Source organism: Prinia subflava, chromosome 14 (assembly GCF_021018805.1).
Source record: "Prinia subflava isolate CZ2003 ecotype Zambia chromosome 14, Cam_Psub_1.2, whole genome shotgun sequence".
Lineage (NCBI taxonomy): Eukaryota > Metazoa > Chordata > Aves > Passeriformes > Cisticolidae > Prinia > Prinia subflava.
In genome coordinates, this window is record NC_086260.1 from 16,914,238 (window position 1) to 16,926,341 (window position 12,104).

Consider the following 12,104-nt stretch of genomic DNA (forward strand, 5'->3'; position numbering starts at 1 on the left):
TTTGCAAACTGGCTCAATGCCTAATCATTAAGCTCTATGATTTTCTTCTTCCTATACAATAAATTTTTCCTTTGTGTTTCAGTGTTCTAATCCAACAGAAAGCTGTTCCAGATCTTGTCAAACTGACAACAGGGTCATCAGATTATTTTCCTGATTGCTCCAATCACTCACCTCTCCAAGCAATTCCCTCTCTTCCTCCTTTTTTAGTATGTCAAAGACATACATGGATTTAAAGACTTGGAAATACTGGGAGAATTCTACTTTTCAAAAGCAAAAAAACCCCAGTGGATTTATTTAGATTACTTTAATTTCTCCACATATTCTGGCAGCTGCAACACCTTCAACACCATTCCTGCAGAGGTACTCCCAGCAGATTAGGAAACTATTTCTTTGGAACTTGGTACTTTTGCTGGATGACAACACTTTCTGGAAAAGGCACCATGCCTTATATTTCAAGTTTTAATGCAGCTTTTACCCTCAGCAATAAGAGAAAAGACCAATCATGTTGTGAGGGAAAAGCAACTTCACCCTTTCCAGCATTTGATGTTTTGTGAATTCTAGAGACATATTGCAGGATTAGAGAGCTGCAGTCCAGCCCAGTACAGCAATTCCCTCTCATCCTGTTTGGCTACAGTGGTGCATTCTAGCCAAATGTCACAAAATATGATAAACCTTTAGGCCAGTTTCTGTAAAGATGAGTCCTTTGAAGGCTGAGGGCCTGGTGAGTCACTTGGTCTGTTCAGCTGGAGAAGACTGAGGGAGACTCACTGCAGGTACGACTCCCTCATGAGGGGAGGACGGGGGCAGGCACTGATCTCTGCTCTTTGGTGACCCCTGACAGCACCTGAGGGAATGGCCTGGATTTGTGTCAGGGCAGGTTTAGGTTGGATATTATTCCTCCCAGAGGGTGGTGGGGCACTGGAGAGGCTCCCCAGGGAACAGGCACAGCCCCAAGGCTGACAGAGCTCCAGGAGCTCTAGGAGCTCTCTCAGGCACAGGGTGTGACTGCTGGGGATGGCCCCGTGCAGGGCCAGGAGCTGGACTCAGCCACCACTGAGGGTCCCTTCCAGCACAGCTGATTTTGTGTTTGTGTGCTAAGAGGAGCTTCAGTGTGAGTCAATTCAAGGAAACAATTCAGCCAAAGTACCTCAGCCACTACAACAATAACAAACTGCACCTCTCATCCTTACCCATCCTCCAAGCCAATCAAGAGCATTTGCTGCTGTGTCCTTGAGGACAGTTCTCTCAAACCTGCTGCAGTCCAGCTTCCTGTCCTGCCCACTAATAAAAAAGCCTCGCTTTAAAGAGGGGCTAGAGCAAACAGCCATTATTATTTCTCCCATTCCAAAAGAAAAGCTCTCATTGAAGTGCTTGGCATGACAGGAAGAGAAGGGCTCATTGCCATTCACAGATTAAGGAGGATTACAGTATTTCTCAAAAATTTGCTGATATTCAGAAAAGCATCCCCATTTGTAATCTCACCTGTAGTCAGAGCTTCCTTCATCTTGATAGCACAGAAAGGCTGTAGCTGTTCCCCTTGATTCTGCACAGGTCCCAGCTCAAACGAGTTGAATGATATCCGTAAAAAGGGGGCCATTGCTCAGGATGATGCACAACCTACATGGAAAGAAATAAAAATCAGAATAAAAGACCTGGTCTGAAATGTGTAATAAAGTGACATTTCTCAGCAGCCATCAGAGCTTAGTCTATTGAAGCTACAATCACGTGGCTTCTATTCCTGTATTGCTTTCAGGTGGCAGTTCACAAATCCTAGGAAGCATTCAGAGCTAGTGATCCAACCTGTGAGCTCCACACCTACACACGCCGGGCAAAGAGAAGAGGGCAGGTGGAAGAAGCTCCAGACACTACTGTGCCACCTGTTTTAAAGTGGCAGGAATTACAAGAATTCAAACCACCTGTAATGTCTAAGTCAGCAAACAGGTGCTTCATTAGTTACAGTCTTCCCTCATTCTTAAGAGCTCTTGAATTCAGAGCAAATTTCAGTTTACAACTCACAGCACCTTTAGCCAGGGAGTTTGTCCTGTATGACACGTTGTTTTGTGACACAAAAAGGATTTATTCAAAGGCTAAGAGAAAAGAGGCATTTGAGAGAAAAGCAATGCTAGTGCATTTGGAGAATGAGGGATGCAAGGAAGGAGGGATTAGAAGGAAAGAGATAAGGTAACAGGAAGAGATGATGGAAAAAAACGAAGACTTGAAACTGGGCTGAGCTGGCCTTTTGACTGCAGATTGTCAACCAGGACAGCTCAGTCAAGCAGGACTAGCAAGAACATTTCAAGCAATCTTGCACATGCTGGCATTTTTTAATGTGAAGACATCGACCTGAGAAGCAATTAACATTTCTCTTCTGTTTCTTAAGGCCCTTACAGTCATTTAGATAAAAGACTGAAATCAAGTCTCTGCAGCAAGACAGCATATAGCTCCTGACAGCCTCATTTGCACATCTCACACTCTCCTCATGCAGGGACCATTTTCAATAAACGGAAAAAATTTATGACAATTATTGAGCTAGGTTTTTTTTAACTGACTGTTCCCCACTTTTTTTTCTGTAAAGTAAAAAAGAGTAAGAAAGCAAGTTTAGGATTACTTGGCACCACTGCTTATCCCCCTGAAGAACAGAAAGGCATGACTATAATTCTCATTCATGAAGACTAACAATAAAGCAATAACCTTCCCACACTAATCCTCTGCTTATTGCAGCTTGGGGCACCATTTGATGAGAGTGGAAATTGAGGTGACCTCACACAGAAAGAAAAATAGACAGCTTTTGTAAAAATTAACAAATACCATCTGACAGCTCACTTTCACAAATGCAACTTGAGCACAATGCTCATCAAGAGTTTTAATGAGGAACATATTTTAGCTGCTCCAGAGACCCTGTGCTCACTGTGTTCAGAACTACACCCCAGTGATCAGCTGCAGGACTTGCCAACAGCAGATCACATATCATTACTACTCAGTGTGTAAAAGAAACCAGATTTCAGCCTCGTTCACCTCTGGGAAACAGCTCTAAGACTCAGTGAGGCCATAGGTAGAAACGAGCTGGGAAGGCCAACATGTAGCTCCCACTGGAAGGTTTATTGAACAGAATCACAGGAGAATTCTGCTGTAAGGGACAGCCCAGCAAGAAGTCACAATTTCCAGTAAGCCTGTGACTATACGAACAAAAAATTGGAAAGCACTGACAAAGCTAAACTAACAATTGCACTGATTTCACTCAGCCCACATGACTCAAGCCAATGTTAGTCCTGGACAGAACACAAGGATTTACGACTTTTTTTATCTCAGAGTTATCAGATACAATAAAAATAGGTACGATGCATACACATTTTGAGTAATCTCACAATCTTTCTCATTTCCAGTGGCCAAATACATTTGGATGCCGTATTTTCACCTCTGCTTCATAGTTTTGAAGATGGTTATTTGTTGGAGTTTCATTGTGCTCAGCTTCAGTGCATCTCCAATGCTCACTTCTCACTCAGAAATGCTACACACAAGCAATTCAGCAGTTAGGAGAAAACACCAATATCCCAGAGTTTTTGATGCTGTTCAAAGTTCAAGGTCACAGTGGAAACCAGAAGATAACTGTTTGCTTTTACATTTAACAACAGCCTATAAAGAACCCAAACAAACTCAGCAGCTGCCTGCTCTTGCCAAGTTTCTCCACTCCTACACATCATGCTTTTTTCTCAGTTGAGATCTTAAATGCCTGCATGGAAACTCTTCAGTATATGTGGTAGACTATATTGTGACAGAGAGAGGTTAGGTGAGAAAGGAGGGTTTGGATTTGCTCCTCAAATGCATTTTCTGATCCTTTCCTGTGCTAAGATGTACTGTGAGATAGTTGACAAGTATCAGCTGCACTGGTGTAAACACAACCATACCCCACTAAAACTGTTTTTGGCAGTGAAACTCAGTGAAAGAGATTAACTTTAAATCAACAAAGTTTCTCAAAATCCCTGCTGAGTACACTCATGCAAGGAGTTCAGAAGGGAAGACACTGAAAGCAGCACACAGATTTTGCTTGTTGCATTTTAGGCAAGAGTCCACCTCCAGCCTCCGTGACTGCTACAGAAGTGACAGCACAAGTGCTGACCCTTGTTTTAAGGGCTGTATCTGTCAAGAACTGAAACTGCAGCAAAACATCAGCTTTGAATTGAGGGAGACTGTAAAATCTACTCATATAATCTGCACTGCAGCTATCAAGTATTAAAGCCAAACTGTTTTCCCTAAAGGGCAAGATTTTATCCAAACCAAATGGTGGAAAAACTGAGATGTGAGCTCCAAGGATACTCCAAGTCTAAATGACAGGTTCAATATCTCAAACAGTTTCAAAGTCCAAGTACAATCTGAAAAAACTCCACCCAACAAAAAACTAAGGGAAAAACATCCCAGTAACATTAGTCAATATGAAGTACCTGGTGGTGACCACAGCGGTTTAAAGCACACCATCAGATGCTGTCCTGCACAACATTCATTTTGTCAAGGATCTCTGACCTTCTCTAATCCAAACTAAATCCATGTTCTATGCTATCTGGGACAGATTCTGCAAACTGCACAGCAGTTTCCATGGAGCTTTAAAATTGAGAGTTTTTGGTTACTTAATATGGAAAAAAAATCAACAGTGTTATTATCAACTACAGACAGAGAGAGGGGGAAAACTGGAAACATCTTCACATCATCAATGTCAACACCTGCCAGATGAACAAATGTTCAATTTTCACACTGATGTTGTAATTTTAAAGAAAGCAAACTAAAATCCTAAATATTCCAAGAAGAATTTTATCAGGATTTTGATAAAATGGCACAAAATTCATATTAGATTAAAACCCTTCTCCCCAGGGACCAAAGGGTAAATCCTTTCTCTCCTTCCAAGAGCACCCAGCTCTCAGGGGCTGGCGGCGAAGGCGGCGCTTGCCAGGGTTCCTTTGTTGCTGCAATTCTGCCTCATTATAAACAGTGAGGACAAGCCAGCCCTAACACAACCCAGAAACAAAGACACGGTTGTGACTTTACACAAAGCAGGAAGGCACATCAAAGCAGTGGATGGTCTGGAGGAAACGCTGACGCTGGCTGACAACAGAGCACTGAAGAGACTAAAAACCAATGGGCCCAAACAGAGCCAGGCTGTTCCATCACTGATAAGGATCATATATCCAAGAGAAATACAACTGAGAAAACTCCCCTGCTGCTTTGTGCCTCTGATTTCCCTGTATTAGTCTGTGAAACATTTTGCAGATGGATGTAAAGCTGGAACACATCACAGCTCTTCCATGCTATCTCACACAACTGCTCTGGGAATCACCAAAAGCACCACACACAGATGACCAATGCAGTCTTCCCTGAAAAGATGAAGGAGCAACCTTTTCTTCTTTAAGATGCAAAAATATAGATTACATCCAAACTTTTTTACACAAGGGTTTCCTGTCCTCTATTCTGGCAACGGACAAGAAAGACAGCAACAAATTATTGTCCAACTTATTGCCCCCACAGAACTTCCAAGGTTCTCTGTAGTCATTGAGTACAGCCTGCAAAGGTGATTATGCTGCTTGCATGGCAATCACACAAAGAAAGCAAATAAAGATGCTGGAAGAGTGATTGGCATCCTCCAGCTGTGCAGACTGTGTGTTTTTATTGCTCCCATGTGTGACAGCCCACACTCCCTGCACTTGTATCCTTTCAGGTGATGACCCAAGAGAGAAAAACAGTATCTCTGCTGCAGGACAATTCACTGAACCAAAGGAACATGGTGCTAACCCCTGTCTGCATTGCACACCTACAATTAGTCTACAGAGACTTTTTGCAGGTTCTCTGCAAGCCCCTGGCCTTTATCTGATGCTCTGTAGGTAAAAATCAATCTAAAAATGAAGTCTGTTCACAAGAGGCTCATTATATTTACTGACCTTGTCAAAAAGATCCATAGCACCAGCCTTTATCAGTTGGACTTCCCTAGGCACTGCTGCTACCAAATAAACCCTAAAAAACATACCCAACCTCCAATCCCTTTACATCATGATGCTGAACACTCATATCACCAGGGATAGCAAAACACCCCATTATCCTCAGGTGCTGCTCTGAAAGATTAAAATCCACAGAGGGCTTAGAAAGTGCTCTCCACAAAACAGGGCTAAACTGACATATTGCATGTAAGTCCCTACAAAAAAAAGGACAGGTCTCCAAAAATACTGCCCCTGCAGCAGCATCACTTCTGCTTTTACTTAGGTTTAGCCCTTAAGGTACTAAGGGCTAAAGGGTTTAGCCCTAAGAATTGTTTAATTTAGAAATTAAAATTGTGGGACTATACTCATGAAAGCAAAATATATGCATCTGGTGATATTTAATAAGTGCAGTTATCTTCAGAAAGATGAGGATTAAGAAAGCATTTAAAACCAGCCCAACAGCCCAATCAAGTAGAATTCTGCAGTAATAGTTCTAAAACAGTGTACCTTCATAAAATATTTTTAAATAATTACACAACTTTATGAAAAGTAAGAAAAGACAACAACAAAAAAATTAACTCAGAATTCAGTTTACTTCCTATTAAACTTACTGTAAATAATCTTTTTTCTGGTTCATAATTTCAAAATGACGGTTCATTCATACATTGAATTCCAGCGTAAATGATGCAATTTTTGGGGTTTATTTTGTCTTTGTTTTAAAATAGTACAAGTACAGTGGCTCAGAGTCCAAAGCTTAGCTTGGAAAAAGTGTGGTTACCATTTTCTTCCCTTCCTCCCCCAAGTATATTTTCTTTCAGATACTTCTGCTTTTGCTGGGTGAGGCCAAGTCCAGAAACAGAAACAATTACATAACAAAATCTGTCACTGTGTTGCAAGAGTCTGGAGAAGAATCCATCCAGATAAGCCATGTAGCAAGAGATGTTCCTTGGTTTCATCCCACTTGGCCAGAAGCACGGATATTTCCAAGTTTCCACACTTTTTTTGCATGCTCAGCAATCTCCAAACGTCCCAAAATTGTGGCTGCTGTCTAGATTGCTGGTATTTCCCCAACACCCTTCATGGCAAAAATAATTACTGATATTTCCCTTATCATAACAATGAGAAGCTTTTCAAAATATGAAATATTTTTCTAAACAAGGAAACTCTTTCAATTTTGGCAGCACAAACTCCTGGAAGCTCAAGAGGTTACAGATTGAGGGGGAATGCAGATTGGAGGCAAGCAGGAGGTCAAGCAGACCTGATTTTGGGAGCTTCTAAGAAGACACAGAGCTCAATTTATTTGAGCATAGGATAACATGATTAGCTCAGTAACAAGAGTTGACCGTTCCTAAAGTGGTTTCAAGTGCATTGAGAGTGAAAAATCTGGATTTTACACTCAAACACCAGAAAGTTGAGGAAATTGTGGACTCTGAAATAGGCAGCAGGCCAGGCTGTCACACAGCATATGCTGCAAGATAAAAACAGCATTTGATACCAAACATTCTTTTTTTGGAAATGGAGAAAGAACACAAAGTTGGCTTTTCCAATGTTCCACAATCACTGCTTGGTGTGGAGAAGGGGGAAGTACTATCAGCTGTTTTTTTCTTTAGAAGTGCATAAGAAATAGCCATTTAAATTTTTTTAAGAGTCCCGAGTCCTTCTTCCTCTGTGAACACACAGGACTAAACATGGAAACAGTACAGGCCACTGTTTGTCACCATTGTCAAAATCAAGCTTGAAACAAAAGTGCAAGTGAATCCCTTTCATTACTTTCAAACCCAACCTCAGACATTAGAAACATGCAAGAGAAGGAAGGCTGCCTGAAGCCCAAAGATTTTGTTAATTATTTCTGATAGCACAAGCTGCTCTCATTTGTTAAGTACAGATGAAACAACATTTTGGAAGGATTAATACAATGGGGCTGGCTGGACAGACCCTTGTGAGGCTCCAGGTGAATGAACAATTCATTAATATCAAAACACACTATGAAATGGGAGCATGTCCAAAATATTTTATAGGAGGCAAACCATGGCTTTCCTCTATGCAATGCATAATTTAGGTCTAATGAGGAAGCTTCTTTTTTTGTTTTTTTCTTTGACATGGGGAATAAGTAGAGGGTGAGGTTTTTTCCCTGCAATTAAGTAACACAATCCCTTCCACATGAGAGGAAAAAAACCTATTCTGTGAAAGGGATGAAGTTACACTTCTCTATAATAATACAGCCTGCAGCCAAGCTCTATCCCAGGCCTGGCTCTGTGTCATTAACGAGGGCACTGGAGGAGCTGTGCTGAGTCTGAGCCCCTGATCAGCTCCCACTCCCCCAACAATGGGAAAGAAATTGGGCAGTTTTTGACTGAACTGCAAAACTGCACATCGAGTTTATCATGTGAATACCAGTTCTCCAGAGGAAGCATGCCATTCTGCAAAAGGCTTCCAAGACGTTTTTGGAACAATCATACATGAGGACAGCTGAGCTACTTACAGCTTTCAGAAGGACCAAACCAAAGGAAAACAGCCAAAGAAAATCCAATGTACAGTAACTGTTTAGGTATCACCATAATCAAGTGGACATTCAGGCATATTCCAGTAGCATATTTCTCCTCCAACAGAGGAAATATATGCCAAGCCCATCCTCCAGTTCATTCTTGATGAATATTTTTATTTAGGATCCATTATAACATCCAAGATTTTCTGGCCTTCCAGTGCCTAAAGGGGCTCCAAGAGAGTTGAAGAGAGACTTTGGACAAGGGCCTGGAAGGACAGGACAAGGGGGAATGGCTGCCCACTGCCAGAGGGCAGGGTTAGATTGGATTTTAGGAAGGAATTCTTGGCTGTGAGGGTGGTGAGCCCTGGCACAGGGTGCCCAGAGAAGCTGTGGCTGCCCCTGGATCCCTGGAAGTGTCCAAGGCCAGGCTGGACAGGGCTTGGAGCAACCTGGGGTAGTGGAAGGTGTCCCTGCCCATGGCAGAGGGTGGAATTGGATGAGGTTTAAGGTCCCTTCCAATCCAAACCCTTCCAGAATTCAGTGATTTTCTGCTCAATTATAAGCTTTCTGGAAACTGAGATGTATTTCCCAGAAAGAATAATAAATAATGTCAAGAACATATTTTCAAACTAAACAGAAAACATTGCCTTTCTCTTCAAAACAGTGGAGGGATTTTATGTTTGGGTAGTTTTTTTATATTTTCCATTGAATTCCCTTCACACTGAAAAAGCCAAATACCATAAAGATAGTAGTTCAATTAAAGTTTAAGATAAAAAGAAATTTTTAATTTGTCTTATTTTAAATGTAGTGGGTTAATGAGTCTACATGAACTATGAAGAGGGAAAAAATTGAAATAAAGAAGCTGGACATTCAACAGAATTATAAAAAATACCTTCTAAAACATTGCAGTAAGAAAACAATTTTAGTTTGCTCTTTTGAAAACATTAGCAGATCATGCAGTCTAAGTGCCTCTCAAAGAGCACAAGCCTCCCAATCAGAAATTTATCCTACTGCCAACATTTATGACCTAATCCTGCAAGTATCTGGAAAACGAGAATATTCATTAGCTGAGAGAACTGTATCATCATTCATACATGCTGGAAAGCTGCTGCTCAGATAACCTCATCAGAGGGAACACAATTCAGCCCATGGGTATGACCAAGGCTTTTAAACTAAAAGGGTGCAGGAGTTATGAACCAAAAATTTTGCTCATTAACTGTGTATGGAGTTGTAGGAACAGATCCAGTCCACCCTCCTGACTGCATCTGGCATTACTGGGGTTGTTTTTTTGAGGTGATCTTGAGGGTCCCTTCCAATCCAGACCATTCTGTGTTTCTAAGATGGGCTGGATCTGCCTTCTGAGCATGAAGCTCCTCTTGCTATTTCCTGGCACTCAGAGGCTGCTCAGGGCAGGTAGGAATCATCTTTTCATTCTTTCGTTCTGGTTGTTTCATTACTGGAAATGTGAGAGCCAAAAACCACAAAAGAAACATAAATAACCAATAACAGTGAAGCTCTACATGCATCACTACCTGTGATTCTGTGATCTCTCTTTCACAATGAAGAGAGAAAATAAGCACAGCTCTGTTCCACTGAGGATGTACAGGGTGATGCTAAATAGTGAATGGCCACAGAGGCTGATAAGGAGAAACTGGAAGGAAACAAACATAACCAAAACTTATTTTTTAATTAATACAGCATTGTTCCTGCTGTAATTTCGAGGTTCAGCCTTCGACTTGTAAAAAGAGAAAAGAAAATGGAACCACAAATGATTTTTAACTGTCCCCTCCCCTCTGAATCACCTTCTGGAAGAAATGAGCATATAAAGCTCTACAGCAGACCTGGCATTCCCAAAAATACAGAGAGCAGACAAAGCTCATTAACAGCAAGTTGAATTTAAGCATAAAGAGATCTTAAGAGAGCACAAAGTTTGCATAACAAGTTGTAAACTTAGGGTGAGATGTACAATTTAATACCATTTCAAATTTCTTCTTTTTATTTAATCCTCCTGACAAGAAGTTAACAGCAAGCATTTATTTTTTTTGCCTTTTCCTGAATTTTGTGGTTTAAATATATAAACTCCACACTGATGGATTTAAACACTTAGGATTTGTGTCTGCTAATGGCCATATTGAATGATTTTCCAGTAGTTGAATAAAAACATATCATTTTTGTACCCTTATGAGGCCTTTAAGCATTGAAATGTCTGGAACACAACACAGTAAATGAGAAAGGAAAAGCTGAACGAAAATCCCTGGAGCTTCTGATAAGCCAGAACCTTGTTTGTAAAGACAGCCATGTCAGGACATGCTCAAGTATTTTAGGTTTTGAGAGCATAAGAAGTTGTGTGGACTGGGTGCTGTCAGGAACACCCTCTGAGCACCTTCCAGAGATGTTATTCCTACTTCCTGAAGGACTCACATTTCTGGACGGTGCAAATCAAATTATTAAGTCTGTATTGTTTACCATGGCTTTTTCCAGCTTCTACTTCAGTGTTCATCCTACTAAAAACTGGAGAATCACTTAAAAATGAGTGTTTTGCTTTCCATATGCAAAGCACTACACACACAGAGAAACACAAACCAAATACCCAAGAACTTCACTTCGAAACACTGCAAGTCAGCACCTGTTATGTTACTTTATTCAGTATTGCACTGCTGAACATGTTGGTAAACAAGACACAAGCTTCATGACTTGCCTAAAAAAATACTTTCAGGAAGATATGTGCAACTGACTTGCCAGGGTATCTACAGATTGTCCAAAAAGTAACTGGAGACAAAGCCTTTGATTACAGTCGTACTCGCTGTCCCAGTTAATCCACAGAAGCAACAGTGTTCAGTGATTTCCCTACAGACAAGCTTTCCTGGCTCATTATGGCCTCTCACTTTCTCCATCACTAAATGGATAAATGAGTTAAAGTCTTGGTCACTTTCCCTGCACCTTCCAATTATTTCTGACTTTTTCTGACATTTTTCACACATTTCTTCTGCCATAGAAGTGCTTCTTTACAATAACTTTTATAGCAACGTCTTTTGCTAGAAATGACACGTCCTAATGGTCTGCTTTCCAACCACTGGGATAGTGGAGGTGACAGCAGGCTGGGGGGTTTCTGTGCGATAATTCAGTTTAAAGGGATGGGGCATGGCTGCTACTGGCACAGAAAACTCAGGAGGAAAAGCAAACAGCTGTAAATCCCCACAGCCCCCGAGGCAGCAGCACACACCATGGGCACAATGCTCTTCCTAACCCTTCCAGTGTTTTAAAGGGGACAGGGAGGTCACAGAGTGAAGCCCACAGGAACCAGGATGCTCCTAGCACTTCCAAATGCAAACATTCCTCCATGGAAAGATTGCTTGTCTGCTGGCAGCCAAGTGGGAAATTCTCTTTCCACATGGTGTTGTTTGTTTGAGTAGATCTACCCTTAATGGTCTGCCCAGTCCTGCCTCCAAATCTTTCCTCTGTGAATTAGTGCTATCCACACTGCCTTGATTCTTTCCCTTCTCCAATGCCAAGAGGCTCTTTCACGCTGCTTACTATGCAACTTGCTTAATCACAGCTTGCTTAATTATAATTACCCTGGCATTTTGTGTATCTGAAACACCTCTCACTTCCACGAAGCAGAAAATGAGCGAGTACTTAGTGCTGGCCAGGAGCTCTCC

The 12,104-nt window shown here is 41.4% G+C and overlaps 1 protein-coding gene across 2 annotated transcripts in view; it reads right to left on the reverse strand.

The window, feature by feature from the left end:
• PRKCD (protein kinase C delta) overlaps nt 1-12,104 on the reverse strand; it is a 60,126-nt gene that overhangs the window by 24,099 nt on the left and 23,923 nt on the right. For both annotated transcript variants that reach the window (XM_063411914.1, XM_063411913.1), the window contains exon 2: nt 1,483-1,617. In XM_063411914.1, the coding sequence (XP_063267984.1) occupies nt 1,483-1,597 (115 nt within the window). In that variant the 5' untranslated portion in view covers nt 1,598-1,617. The remainder of the gene's footprint in view (nt 1-1,482; nt 1,618-12,104) is intronic.